Genomic DNA, 16004 nt, shown 5'->3' with positions numbered 1-16004 from the left:
ACGAGCTCCCGCCCCTCCCAGAACACCTTGTGCCACTCGAACACTGTTGAGCGACTCAGGGCAGCATCCCCGCAGGCGTCCTTAATCATTCCGAGGGTCTCCGTCGCGGTTTTCTCGAATTTCACTCAGAACTTGATGACGTAGCGCTGCTCGAGATACAGGGCATTTGAAAAAGAACTTCCTAGTTTTAATGTTTCCTAGAATCTGTACAAAGTGACGTACACTGTTCTAGTTTCTGGTGTTTGATTTATCAACTCTAAGTTCGGCTCCCCTGCAGTTGGCAGGTCTGCTAGATCTTGAGACGGTAGCAGTGCTGGTTTTTTTTCTGTTGCCTCAGTTCAGTCCAGGCGTGCGTGCGTGCAGTGCAGTTGAGAGCAACTGTTTTCTGATGACGCTACCTTTCATATCAGTGGAACAGTTAATCGTCATAACCGCAGAATTTGGGGGGCAGAGCATCCACCTGAAGGTATTCAGCATCCACGTGACCATCCCAAAGTTAATGTTTGGTGCGGTTTGATGGAAGATCGTGTGATTGGTCCTTTCATAAACAATAAACGGAGACGTTTAGTGTGACATGTTGACAGCGTACGTCTTTCCCCAAGTGGACGACATTGAGGCGGAAAAGGGGCTTGTGTTTTTCCAACAAGATGGCGCCCACCTCATTACACTAACCATGTGCGTGCGGCTCTTGTCACTCGCTTTCCATGAAGGTGGATAGGCAGGGCTGGCCCAATACCTTGGTCACGACTAAGCCCAGACTTAACCCCATTGAACTTTTTCTTTTGGTGCCACATAAAAAAAATGTTGTGTACAGTGAAAAGATCAGAGACGTCAATCATTTACGGGAAAGAATCGTTGTGCCGGTTGGCTCAGTTATACCTGAAATGTTGGCGAATACGTGGCGAGAAGTGGAATATCGTCTCGATGTGTTCAGGGCAAGCAATGGATCCCACGTTGACGTCTACTAACATTAAACAAAACCTGAAGGAGTTGTAGCCGGCCGGAGTGGCCGAGCGGCTCTAGGCGCTACAGTCTGGAACCGCGCAGGTTCGAATCCTGCCTCGGGCATGGATGTGTGTGATGTCCTTAGGTTAATTAGGTTTAAGTAGTTCTAAGTTCTAGGGGACTGATGACCTCAGAATTTAAGTCCCATAGTACTCAGCGCCATTTGAACCACTTTTTTATTTTTTATTTTTTTAAGGAGTTCTTTCATGATATGTACTCATTAACGTAAGTTTTCATTAATATCCCCCATTGAATTTATACATAAAACTAGAGAGGTCTTTTCTCCATCTTGAAACGCGACCGCACTATTGAACCTCGTAGGACCACAAAAATCGACGTGCTCACTCTCCGCTTCCCTCCAGGCGACTGGAAAAAAAAAAAATCGGTCTCTCCGGAAGCCTCCCCACTATCACGCCCAGGCGGTCCGACCCGCCTCCACCGCTCCGTTCGCGCTACAGAAATTCAGTCCTACTACTTATTGATCACACCCTGTACGTCGATACTTTTGGATGATATCGATGTGTCGGTATTTTATCGACAACGCCCTACTCACAGCAGCGCTTTGCGTGCCCGCAGAGAACCGCACGCTGGAGCTGCACTCGCCGGACGGCGTGCACTCGTGCGTGCTGCGCGCGGCGGACGCGGCCGAGGCGGCGGCCTGGTTCCACACGCTGCACTCTGCGCTGGGCGTGCTGGCGCTGCAGGCGCTGCACGAGGCGGGCCGCGCGCTCGGCGCCGAGCTGCGCCACATGGGCTGGCTGGCGCGGCGCGCGCGCAGGCCCACCACTGGCAGCAACTCCGCCAGCAACACCAACACCGCCAGCAGCGCCACAGCCACCGTGCCCGTGGGCGGCGGGGCCGGCGCCGGCACGCAGCAGCAGCAGCAACAACAACAACAGCAAAGCGACGCGTCTCCCGCCAACACAGAGGTGAGCATATAGGGGAAGGCGGGGCAAGACGGGGAAGCTAACTTTAAACCCTTACAAAAGGGACAGAAATAAACAAATTCAAGTAGAGTTGATTATCAGTTGTTTACTTAACCATTGAATTACAATAGCATGCAAAGAAACCTGCAAACTTGTTACATTTAGTTAGAAATATCTCGATTTGAAACATAAACTACCAATTCCCCGTCTTGCCCCATATGCGGGGTAAGATGGGGAACTAGCATGAATTCATCTCTAAAGCTTAAATAAGGACTGGAATAATGAAATAATGTGACGATAAGGTTTTGAAATATGGTTCTGCGAACTTTAGACTCAGGTATTAAGTTTTATTTAGACCTCTTACTTTCACATAGTACACAAGTGTGAACAGCCTCGCCATCATCACTTTCTATCCCTGAACAAGTGTCGTGGGCCCAGCGTCCGCAGCTAATACACCGTATCCAGCCTTCTTCAGCGGCTATTTACAATTGTAGTCAACGTATAATGTACGTGATCAAAACCCGCAGTGAGGTATACACATGAGACGATAAGAACGTAATCGTTGGACAAATAGTAGGGGCAAGACGGGGAAGCTCCCCATCTTGCCCCACCCCGTCTTGCCCCCTACCATGCTGTCAGGTTATGTTACGCCTACATGAACACTTTTTAGTGAACATTGACTACTGACACAGAAGTTTACTGTTAATAAGACGTACTATTCAGTGCTGTATATACAGTCTGGACAAATGTTCGCGGAACACATGTTTTAGGACCTCGAAATGTGTAAAAGATCGCAAATCAGTATAACAATTGTACGTACCTTGCAAAGATCACAGAAACCGCCGCGAAACTAAGGTTCAGCAATGTCAACACACTGGGACCTGTGTATTGATGATGTTGACGTAGCTATCCACAGATGGCAGCACTCTAACTGTAGCTTATAGCCCTTCCCCGTCTTACCCCATCTCCCCGTCTCGCCCCGCCTTCCCCTACTGCCAGTCAAGGGGCTGAATACTTGTAAATACAGGGTGGTCCATGGATCGTGACCAGGCCAAATATCTCACGAAATAAGCGTCAAAGGAAAAAACTACAAAGAACGAAACTTGTCTAGCTTGAAGGGGGAAACCAGATGGCGCTATGGTTGGCCCGATAGATGGCGTAGGTCAAACGGATATAAACTGCGTTTTTTTTTTTAATAAGAAACCCCCCCCTTTTATTACATATTCGTGTAATACGCAAAGAAATATGAATGTTTTAGTTGGACCACTTTTTTCGCTTTGTGATAGATGGCGTTGTAATAGTCACAAACATATGGCTCATAATTTTAGACGAACAGTTGGTAACACGTTGGTTTTTTAAATTAAAATACAGAACGTAGGTACGTTTGAACATTTTATAAAGAATTGCTATGGTGCACGCGATATAAAGTCAGGATTCTCCAAAAGAAGGAAACGTTAAAATGCTGCAACCTCGCAGGATTAAACACCGATTGCGGTTCTTCCTTTTTGTACCACGATTTCCAGCAAAATAGGAAGAGTCCCGCGTAGACGTGGTATAAGACCGATTTTTCGTCGTCCTAAGAAAATTAAGGTGGTGATACGCCCTGTTAAGGACAATCTCGGCCTCAGGGTCCCTGGAGTTTATAATATACCTTGTGAGTGTGGAAGTAATTATATAGGTCAGACGATTCGTACCGTTTCCGACCGCTGTGCAGAACACCAACGCCATATTAAAAATAGGGGACTGGAGAAATCGGCAATTGCGGAGTACAGCCTCACGAACAAACATAAAATATTGTTCGATGAAACTAAAATTCTGTCCCATTCCTCCACGTACTGGGATTCTGTTATTGAGAAGGCTGTTGAAATAAGAATGAGCCAAAAGAACTTTAACCGCGATAGCGGATACCATCTGAGCTGTGCGTGGAAAGGAGCGCTTGATGCAGAGAAGCAACAGAGGCGTTCCTTCCAAGGTTTACGTTGAAACGGAAGCGGTAGCGCCACCGGCGCACACAGTGACATCGTCTGAGACAGCAGCACGTAATCGCCGACCAATCAGAAGCCGTCTTCGGGCTATATAGAGGCTACCACAGCAGCAGTGAAGACAGTCAGCTCCTGACGATGACGATGGAGGTAATCGTCGAAAGCTCGAGATTTTATCTAGAACTGACGCGTCAAGAATACAGAGAATGTTTCATGAATAAGTGCCGTCGCGAAAAACTTCGTTCCCATTTTATTTCGGTTGTTCCAATGTGATACATGTACCTTTGTGAACTTGTCATTTCTGAGAACGCTTGCTGTTACAGCCTGATTACCTGTGAATACCACATTAATGCAATAAATGCTCAAAAAGATGTCCGTCAACCTCAATGCATTTGGCAATACGTGTAACGACATTCCTCTCAACAGCGAGTAGTTCGCCTTCCGTAATGTTCGCACATGCACTGACAATGCGCTGACGCATGTTGTCTGGCGTTGTCGGTGGATCACAATGGCAAATATCCTTCAACTTCCTCCACAGAAAGAAATCCGGGGACGTCAGATCCGGTGAAGATGCGGTGCTTCGACGACCAATCCACCTGTCGTGAAATATGCTATTCAATACCGGTTCAACCGCACGCGCTATGTGCCGGACATCCATCATGTTGGCAGTACATCGCCATTCTGTCATGCAGCGAAACATCTTGTAGTAACATCGCTAGAACATTACGTAGGAAATCAGCATACATTGCATACATTACACCATTTAGATTGCCATCGATAAAATGGGGGCCAGTTATCCTTCCTCCCATAATGCCGCACCATACATTAACCCGCCAAGGTCGCTGATGTTCCTTTGTCGCAGCCATCGTGGATTTTCCGTTGCCCAGTAGTGCATATTATGCCGGTTTACGTTACCGCTGTTGGTAAATGACGCTTCGTCGCTAAATAGAACGCGTGCAAAAAATCTTTCTCTTGTGCCCAGTGGCAGAACTGTACAAGACGTTCAAAGTCGTCGCCATGCAACTCCTGATGAATAGAAATATGGTACGGGTGCAATCGATGTTGATGTACCATTTTCAACGCCGACGTTTATGAGATTCCCGATTCTCGCGCAATTTGTCTGCTACTGATGTACGGATTAGCCGCGACAGCAGCTAAAACACCTACTTGGGCATCATAATCTGTTGCAGGTCGTCGTTGACGTTTCACATGTGGCTGAGCACTTCCTGTTTCCTTAAATAACGTAACTATCCGGCGAACGGTCCGGACACTTGGATGATATCGTCCAGGATACCGAGCAGCATACATAGCACACCCCCGTTGGGCGTTTTGATCACAATAGCCTTACATCAACGCGATATCGACCTTTTCCGCAATTGGTAAACGGTCCATTTTAACACGGGTAATGTATACCGAAGCAAATACCGCCCGCACTGGCGGAATGTTAGGTGATACCACGTACTTACACGTTTGTGACTATTACAGCGCCATCTGTCACAAAGCGAAAAAAGTGGTCCAATTAAAACATTCATATTTCTTTACGTACTACACGAATATGTAATAAAAAATGAGGGTTAATATTTAAAAAAACGCAGTTGATATCAGTTTGACCTATGGCAGAGCCATGTAGCGGGCCAACCATAGCGCCATCTGGTTTCCCCCTTCAAGCTAGACGAGCTTCGTTCTTTGTAGTTTTTCGTTTGATGCTTATTTCGTGAGATATTTGGCCCGGTCACTATCAATGGACCACCCTGTATAGTTACCGATGACCTCAGCAGCTTGCCGGCCAGTGTGGCCAAGCGGTTCTAGGCGCTTCAGTCTGGAACCGCGCGACCGCTACCGCCGCAGCTTCGAATCCTGCCTCGGGCATGGATGTGTGTGATGTCCTTAGGTTAGTTAGGTTTAAGTAGTTCAAAGTTATAGGGGACTGATGACCTCAGATGTTAAGTCCCACAGTCCTCAGGGCCATTTGAGCCAATTCACACACATTTGAACTTGTAAATCGTCTTCGCGGTCTGCCGCCAGATGACGTGCAAATTCTACAATGTTTCCTCGGAGCAACTTTCCGGACATCTTTAGGTGGTTTAACCTTTCTGGTGGCTAGATACGACTCACAGAACAACAAGAAAGCGCAGCTCCCATGCTAAAAGAGGGAAACACAGACCGATAGCAGCGCGTCTAATGGTATGGAGATGAACTCAAAAAAAGATATACATTGCTGCTTGCATCCCTCGTAGCTTATGTACGTTGTAGGGTTTTTTCTTGCTTTCAATTTTCGTAGCCTAGTTTTCTGGCGTGCTATGTAATTATTTTGGCTAACGTCATAGTAAACAGTTTAAACACAGCTATAGCACACTGCAATACAGCAATGACATACCTATTATTCATGAATATTTGTAGTCCAATTTTGCTAGAACAATTTTATTTAGCTTCAGTTATTTAAACTACAGGCTTGTTTCGACTTGCTGTCAGTTTCAAGTGTTGAATCTAGTTCTTTGACGCACAGAACATCCTGGAGCTTTTATATGTTGATAGAAAGCAGTATAAGTTTGTCAGTTTGTAAGTCTGACAGTCGCTGCTCCTATGATGATCTCTTGAGCAGCAACTGTCAGGTGCTAACGTCAAGAATAAACTTGCCAACTGACACTCTTACGAGGGATATTCTGAGAGTAAGTTTCGATTGGTCAAGCAATGGAAACCACTGTGAAAATTTAATAAAGCTTTGCACATGTGTGTTCGACAGTGTCTCTAGTTTGCCTGTCGGTTGCATCACTTCGCTCTTTTCAGTTCTGAGCGCATGGTGAGCGCATAAAGATGTGTAGAAAATAGTGTCTCCCGCCAAGTATGAGGTCCTGGTAAGAGATTCCCCTTGATGTTATGCAGCCCACATTATAACACTGTCATACGGCTCCTATTGTGTGACAATTCTCGGTCGCAGTCTGCAGTGGCAATGAAAATGCCCCTGCAGCGTTTTCGGTGGGTAGTGTTTGATCACCTGCACTCTGTGTTTTATCTCTGCTCACATTAACTACTGGCTATGAAGACATTTTCGCACAAACCACGAGCTATAGATGAGCGTAGAGAATTGGCGGGAAGCACAGGCGGCTGCCTTCTATGGCGAGGGTATTGGAAAGTTAGTACAACGTTACGACAAATGTCTAAGTCGGCGTGGTGACTATGTACAGCACTGGCTGGAAGCTTTAGCTAACTGTTGCAGATAAAATATTTCCGATTTTCAAAGTGGTTTCCATTTCGCTATCAATCGGAACTTACTTTCTGAATAGCCGTAGTACATTGATTTCTATCAACGTATAAAAGTTCCAGGACGTTTTGTGCGTTATAATAACTAGGCGCAACACTTGAAACTGACAGTAAGTCGAAACATAGCACAAGCTACATAAAACTTGTAGCACCTAAAGTGGACTACAAATATTCCTGAATAATGTCATAGTTTGACGTCTTACGAGCGACAGGGTCGATGGAGAAAAGAAAAGCCTATTATTAAGAGAATAATCGGCAGTCAAAGACGATTAATTAAGAAATCTTTATCACATTGTTATTTAATGAAGAATTCTAAAATTTGTTACAACTATGTTTCAGGACTAAAATTTCTGAGTAATTGCCCAGAAAACTTGCACTACTGACTATTAATTTCTAAAAAAGATGTTCCTACATTTTACGGTTTTAAATGTTTCAACACAAAAAGAAGGCATTAGTATTAACTACCAAAAATTGCAAAGGTGGATAAAAACAGTGAAATGGAAACAAAACTTACTTTCTGTTTCTCAAGCACACATTAAAAATTTTCTTTTAACCGTCATACAGCTATAAACCTTCTACTAATGCTGTAGTTCATTAACACCAGTTTCACTTCTGGTATTAGCAGCTGTATAACGAACACTTGCCATAGCACAACTAGCGCTTGGTAGGCCTAATTCACTATGGACAACAGTTTCACCTGATTCACTACTGACATCGGCAGTTTCACAAGGAACACCTGCCACATGTTTTGCAAACACACCCCTGTTTAGCCTATGCCTAGTTTTATTCATAAAATCGTTTCCAAAAAAATGATCTGTACTAACAAAAGCAACTCTTGAGGTTGTTTTGGAAACCTGAAGAAATGAAACTTCCTGGCAGATTAAAACTGTGTGCCCGTCCGAGACTCGAACTCGGGACCTTTGCCTTTCGCGGGCAAGTGCTCTACCAACTGAGCTACCGAAGCACGACTCACGCCCGGTACTCACAGCTTTACTTCTGCCAGTACCTCGTCTCCTACCTTCCAAACTTTACAGAAGCTCTTCTGCGAACCTTGCAGAACTAGCACTCCTGAAAGAAAGGATATTGCGGAGACATGGCTTAGCCACAGCCTGGAGGATGTTTCATATCAGCGCACACTCCGCTGCAGAGTGAAAATCTCATTCTGGAAACCTGAAGAAATGTTTGTTGCTAACTTTCTCCGTTGAACCCACTTAATATCCACATGAATAGCCGGGGAATTTATAGGAGTATTTCAACGTCAATTTGCTGTGTTGAATATTCTGAAAAAACATAAAATAATTCATTAAATAAAACTAATACTGACATATAAGATTTATTTAAATAAACAAACGGAAACCACACAGCTTAATTCACGATAGAAGAGAATACATTTCATTTATAGGCTACGAGATTCTTCTTCTTCTGTAGTGGTCAATCCAAGGATTGGTTTGCAACAGCTACAATGGCAGCTTGTCTCCATTCTGTGCGTCTTTCAGCTTTTCTCTTCATTTCTTTATAGGTGTTACATCCCACATCTTTCACGATTTGATCCATGTGGTCTTCCTCTTGGTCTTTTTCCCTAGACATATCCCTCTATGATTGTGTTCAGGAGTCCTTTATGTCTTAATAGATGGCCTGTAAATTGCACTCTTCTTTTAACAATGAAACTCCAGAAGCTTCTCTTCTCACCTGCTCTTTCCAGAACCACTTCGTTTGTGACCTTGTCGATCCATTTTATTTTGAGCATGCGTCTATAGCACCACATTTCAAAAGAATTTAGCTTCTGGTCTTCCTCTGTCCCGAGAGTCCATGTTTCACACCCATAGCATGCCACACTCCACACATATGATTTCAAAAATCTTTTCCTGATTTCAAGGCTGATGGTCTTAGATGTTAATATGTTTTTCTTCTTGTTAAAAGCAGCCTTTGCTTGAACTATTCTACTTCTCACTTCTTCCTTGCTCCTTCCATCCCTGGTAATATTACTGCCCAGATAAGTAAATTTATCAACTTATTCAAGCAGTTCATTGCCTACATGAACTTGGACTTCTTTGTCGCATGCCATTACTTTTGTTTTTGCTTTATTAATTCTCATATTATATTCTTCACTCATAACTTTATCCATTCTATTCAGTAGGACTACAAGATCTTCTTCACTTTCAGCCAGGACAGCTATATCATCGGCATATCTTATCATATCTATTCGTTGGCCATGAATTACTACACCTGTCTGTGAATTTTCCCTTACTTTTTTCAGCGCCTCTTCAATGTATACGTTAAAGATAACAGGGGATAGTGCGCAACCTTGTCGGACACCTTTCCGTATCTGCACCTCCTCTTGTTTTGTCCGTCCACGGATAACTGCTGTCTCGTTTTTGTACAGGTTCCATATCATTTTTCTATCTTTATGGTCTATTTCTACTTTTTTGAGTACCTCAAACATCTTATCCCATTTAACATTATCAAAGGCTTTCTCTACATCTACGAAAGCTATGTATGTTTTCAGGTTCTTATCTAGTCGTTTCTCTATTATTAGTTTTAGAGCAAATATTGCTGCTCTGGTTCCTCTATCTTTCCGGAATCCAAACTGGTCTTCGGAGAGTGTAGCTTCGACTTTTTGTTCTATGCGTTTTAGGATAATTGAGATTAATATTTTAGAGGCGTGAGTAACTAGGCTGAGCGTCCTATAATTTTCACATCTTGTAGCATTTGCCTTCTTTGGAATGGGGATCATAATGTTTTTCTCAAAGTCTGTAGGAATTTTACCCGGCTCGTACATGTTGAAAACAAGATTATACAACTCCTGATTCAGTTTTGCTCCTCCAGATTTCAGACGTTCGGCTGGGATATTGTCTATACCAGGCGATTTGTTGTTTTTCAATTTTTTCAGAGCTAGTTCAAACTCTAACTTTAATATAGGTTCACCTATGTTGTGTGCATCTACTTCTGTTTCTTCTTCCATGATGTTTTCAGACAGGTCTGGTCCGCTGTACAGTTTTCCTATATATTGTTTCCATCTTCTTGCAACTTCATCATCGTATCATCGTCATCCAACATATTGCCATTTTCATCCATCACAGCCCTACACTTGTTTCTTCTGTCTCCAAAGCAATGTCTCACACATTTATAGGCCTTGTCGATATTTCCCTTGCTCATGTTGTCCTCAACTGAAATACAGAGATCATCAAATGGTTCAAATGGCTCTGAGCACTATGGGACTCAACATCTTAGGTCATAAGTCCCCTAGAACTTAGAACTACTTAAACCTAACTAACCTAAGGACATCACACACACCCATGCCCGAGGCAGGATTCGAACCTGCGACCGTAGCAGTCCCGCGGTTCCGGACTGCAGCGCCAGTACCGCTTGACCACCGCGGCCGGCACAGAGATCATCAAGGTATTTTTCTCTTGCTTGTTTTGCCTCTGTTGATTCTGTTTTTCAGACTCTTGTATTTCTCTTGGTCTTCCTTCTTCACAGAATTTTTTAATTTCCTTCTTTCTTCCATCATATTTAGTAGGTCATTAGTGATCCATTCCTTCCTTTTCTCTGTCCTTTCTTTTCCTACTTCTTCTGATGCTTCTAAAATACCAGTTTTTATTTTTTCCCAGCTGCTTTGGATGTCATTGCAGCCCTGTGTATTTGTTTTCTTGTCTGTTTCTAGTTGATAGTGCTTCAGTGTATTTTCGTTTTTCAGGTTTGTCAAATCCCATTTACATGTCCTTCTTTTTTTAATGTTCTTGAATTTTAGTTCAGTCGTCATCATAACGAGTATGTGGTCACTTTCCACATCACAGCCTGGATATGATCTGCTGTCCTTAACTTGGTTTTTAAATCTTTGCTTCACTAATATGAAGTCAGTTTGATATCTGTTAATGTCACCAGGCATTTTCCAAGTATATCTTCTTCTTGGATGATGATTAAAGAAGGTATTTGTAATGCAAAGTTTATTTCTTTGGCAGAATTCTAAAAGTTTATCCCCTCTTTCATTTCTTAATCCTAATCCAAAATTCCCTGCCACATCCTCTTCTTTACCTTCTCCAACAACGGCATTCATATCTCCCATGATTACAAGGTTTTCAGCTCCTTTAATTCTGCCAGTTACTTCTTCAAGGTGATCATACATCATGTCGATTTCATCATCCTCGTGCCTTGTAGTTGGCATGTATACTTGGATTATGATTGTCTCTCTTGGTTTAGTTTCCAATCGGACATAAATTATCCTCTCACTATGTTGAACAAATCCTTTTACTCTTAATCCCATCTCTTTATTGAAGATAATTCCCACTCCTGCAATCCTGGGATTGTCTTGTGCTGTTCCAGTGTGTATGATTCTGTAATCCCCTGACCAAAAGTCGCCAGCGTTTGTCCCTCTCATTTCTGAGACTCCCAGTACACCAATATCCATTCGTTTCATTTCCATTTTCAAGTTTTCCAGTTTACCACATTTAAGAAGTGAGTTGACGTTCCATGTTGCTATCCTTCTTACATTAATGCTTTTGGATTTTGGTATCTCTTTAGTTGTCCCCGCCCGGAGATCCGAATGGGGGACTATTTTACCTCCGGAGAATTTAACCAAAGAGCTTTCCATCATAAGCTGTTGATACTTGGGATACCCGCCCGGGTCTTTAATGGAGTGGTTTCCCGTTGCCTTCTCCATTCTATGCCGTTGGCCACCTTGTGGCTCCTCCGCCTTTATGAGCAGTTTCCCACCCCAAGGGCAAGAGAGTGCCCTTCCTTCTAGCCGCTCATCCGCCCTCCTAGAAGGCCGTTGGCAATTGATAGAAGGTAATCTCCTTATCCCGGGAGATATTCGGCTCAGTAGAAGTATAGGTTGGAAATGGAAGACCCCTAGCCCTCGAAACCTAATAGCGTCAGGGTCGGAAAAGAACAAGAGTTGGCCGAGGGTGGCCAAATAGGAAAGATAAAAGTGAGGAGCCTGGCGTAAGTAAGTGGAAGCAATGCCAGGACTCAGCTCGGGACCCCGTGGTCGCCAGCCACGTACTCACTAGGTGAGAGTCCCTGAAGTGGCTACGAGATTATTTACTGAAAATTAAATGTCTTAACGTAGGATTAATTGTAGACATTTTTTAGTTGGAAATCTCTTCAATTCCACGGTTAACTTTATGGAATTAAAAGTAAAAAATCTGTGCATAATGAAGATCAGTGGTATGTAAATATGAAACAAATACAAAGTCGACTGTAACCGTAGACTTCCATATAGAGCAAGACAATAGAATATCAACTGCCATTGGGTAGCTCTCATTGGTCAATTCCAGCTTCGTTTGATCTCTGGTGCCTCTAGTGGTCTGGAAGGAACTTCGTGGCTCGTTGCCTCTTCTTCCATATAGCTTTCACTCCCGTGATACGACTGACGGCATCCGTAAGTCGACGCTTGGCGCCATACTCAAACGCCCGCTGCCGAAAATCGCAGAGCGTCCCTCCTACGCGTGCGCTGTACGGTATGTTTACTAACAGTGCAGCCAGACGCCACAAACTGAAAAACTATACTGGACCAGTGTTATGACGGGTCTGTTACAGAAAAAAAACTTCATTTTCTGGTCGTGATTTAATAGCAGCCAATGCAGAGTTCCAGGCTGTGTTCAGTTGAAGCCCCGCACCCCTGTTTATGAGATTACCAGCTGTACGGATATGTATTGGTTCCTTAATGACGCAATCCCAGGAAGATAATGCCGGTGGTATAATTTCCATATTTTTATAACTCATGCAATGTCCTGTATTCAGACAGTGTTCTGCAATTGCCGACTTTCCCGGTTGGCAAATGCGTGTATGATGCTGATGTTCATAGCAACGTTCTTGTACTGGCCTATATATGTCACCTCACATTGACAAGGAGTCCTGTACACACCGCCTTTCCTCAGGCCAAGATCATCCTTAACGGAACCCAACGGGTTCCTCAGTTTTGCAGACGCTCGCAAAACACACTTAATGTTGTATCTTCTGAGAACTCTTCCGATTCTTGACGACATGCCACCAAAATACGGCAAAAAGGCCAAAGTGATGGGTGTCATCGTATCTTCATTATGCTCCAAGGATTGAACCCGCTTGGTTACTTATCTGTCTCTCAGAATAACCGTTTTGTGCGAACACCGTCTGCAAATGTTGTATTTCACTCAACAGGCTTTCAGGATCTTTATGAACTAATGTATGTAAAGCACTACCGCATCGTGCAGGATGATGGCATCTTGTCGCCTTAAAATATAGATCTGTATGCGGTGGCTTGCGGTGTCACAAGGTTCCATCTGCTTTCCTTCGTACCAAAACATCAAGAAATGGTAAAGTACTATCTTTTTTCACTTCCATTGTGAAGTTCATATTCGGATGAAGCGAATTTAAATACTGAAGGAACAGGTAGACTATAAACTCCATGTGGCCACACCACAAATGTATCATCCACATACTGAATACTTCCTAGCTTTGCATAGTCGTGGCAGCGTTGGTTATAACTGACAGGTTTTCCTGTTCGGACGCGTCTGCACAGTCATATCATAACACAACGCAGTTGTGTTTCATCGTGCTGGCGGTGCTAGCAAACCACACTGACCGAAAACATACTGACCGCTTGTGTAGTAGCATTTCAAGCCACCTTGAGAATGCAATACAGCGGAGATTCTGTGTGGCCGGGATTCGACAAGTACTCCGTAGATTTCCAGAGGCAGAGTCCACGCTGGATACAGTGACTGTTGTGGAATGACCAGTTTTCGTCTGAAGCCTTGCGAGCCTCTATTTGTTTTTTTTTTTTTTTTGGAAGGGGAAGCCCGCTTTCGACCGGTCAGCAATGCACTGCAATGACAAGATCGGGATGCAGGCCCTGCAATCTTTCTCGAGCGATTTTTGAGGAACTATTTACTAAAAAATTACATTTTTCCTTGCTTATAGCTTTACATGCAACCTTCATGATCATGTGCCCAACATTCCGGTAATGGTCATACTTATTGCGTTATTTGCATTTAAGTAAGACAGAGTGCGAAATTCGAAAAAAAAATGCAATGAAAAATAGATGTTGCTTTGATTTTGTGTGGTGCATACTACGACAGTTCAAAACCTTATTCAGCCATACTCATTTAGGCTCTCTGTGATTTCCCTGAATCGCGAAATGGGCAGAGCATGAGAGGGGGAACGTCGATTGTTTGAAGAAGTACGACACGGCCTAACAACCCGGAGGATTTTAACTTCCAAGTAACACCACTCTTTGAAAAAGAAGGGAGGCGTTGGATGACCCTGAGATTAATCGAGACTCCTCGCGAACGGGCATGTGGGAGAAAGCGTACCAAAATTGCCCCAGAACGACGTCTGCAGTTGTCCGGAACCGTGCGACTGCTACGGTCACAGTTTCGAATCCTGCCTCGGGCATGGATGTGTGTGATGTCCTTAGGTTAGTTAGGTTTACGTCGTTCTAAGTTCTAGGGGACTGATGACCACAGCTGTTAAGTCCCATAGTGCTCAGAGCCATTTGAAGCCATTTTTGATGTCTGCAGTTGCATCGCAGCGCAGACTACGGGCGCGCGTAATCGTGCAACCCGCGATACCTGAGTTACACTTTCTTGCGACGCGATCGAATTGCTCTGTGATCTGTACTCTGTACTCGGCACTTCTGACTCCCGAATGATGGAGGTCAGTGCATGCTACGAACTGAACACCAATCTTCACAAACGATCAACATCAAGCGGACGAAGCGAGGGACTGAGTAAGATTGGGCTGGGCTGGTTTTGTATCCTAGGCCCAGTGCCTGCTGAGTGAAAACAGTTGTCCGCGTCGCCACCCCTAAGCCCTTGTCCACGACAAGGATATCCGCCGGCCGCCAGTCCGGCAGATTCGCCGGGTTTGTAGTGACCCATTGTTTCTTACGAGGGCTTGTCCACGGGACGACACGGCAAAACGACCGGCCCGGCTGCCGTATACACCTCCGGTTGCCCACTGCAAAGCCGGCAGCCTGGCGGTGCGCCGGGTCCTCAGTTGGACATGTTGGAACACGTCTGCGTGTCCACGAGCCGGCAGCTCGCCGGGTGCCGGGAGAGTTTTTAGTCGCGCCTGGAGCCGTCATACGTGCTACCTGTTGAGTTTAAAGATGAGTGCTGAACTGAATATTGATTGCGAAGTTTTGATTGCGTTGGTTGAGGAATGACCAGTCCTGTGGGATAAGACAACCGAAGAATATAAGGATAGACGACTGACTTCAGAAGCGTGGAAGGATATGTGTACACAACTCAAAGAAGATTTTAAAACGCTTGGAGATAAGGAAAGAAATGATATAGGTATGTAGTTTAACTTCATCTCAAATTTATTTTGTTTCATTTTGAGGCGTAGCGCCGTATAACGATCCTGCCTTGGAGGCGGTTAAGTGGGAAATGTGTCTCAGAGCTGGATAGTGACAGATGGTGATGCGAGACTGGACGCGCACGTTGTTTTTGTATCAGCCAATAGAGGACAATATTGGATAGGGGGACTGTGATTTTAGTTTCGATTGTGCCCACTAGAGTGCACTAAAGTATTAGAATGTTTTACATAAATTGTTCTCGTATTTTCATAAAGTGGTGTTATGTCTTTTTGTGTATGTAAAATGTTGTAAATGTGTTTTAGCAGTATGAATGATGCGTGAGTGTGGTTTGAGGTTAATATGAAGCTAATTGTTTAACGAGTTATGTAGTAGGATTTAGTGTGGGGACATTTCGAAGAAGTATGGATATGGAAAAAGGTGATTTTTATAGAATAGATTTGTAAAGTAAGTTTATGGTAAAGGGAAAGTTAATTCAGGTATAAATAACAATAGTAAATAACTTTATGCATAAGCAAAACTTCAGCATATTAG

The 16004-nt window shown here is 44.0% G+C and overlaps 1 protein-coding gene across 1 annotated transcript in view; it reads left to right on the top strand.

Moving 5' to 3' along the window:
* Nucleotides 1-16004, top strand: part of LOC126176305 (beta-1-syntrophin-like) — a gene marked incomplete at its 5' end in the record, with an annotated part of 316135 nt that overhangs the window by 229867 nt on the left and 70264 nt on the right. The window contains one exon of the mRNA XM_049923456.1: nt 1582-1934. Coding sequence (XP_049779413.1) covers nt 1582-1934 — 353 coding nt within the window. The remainder of the gene's footprint in view (nt 1-1581; nt 1935-16004) is intronic.

Source organism: Schistocerca cancellata, chromosome 3 (assembly GCF_023864275.1).
Source record: "Schistocerca cancellata isolate TAMUIC-IGC-003103 chromosome 3, iqSchCanc2.1, whole genome shotgun sequence".
NCBI lineage: Eukaryota > Metazoa > Arthropoda > Insecta > Orthoptera > Acrididae > Schistocerca > Schistocerca cancellata.
This window is presented reverse-complemented; position numbering and strand designations above follow the sequence as displayed.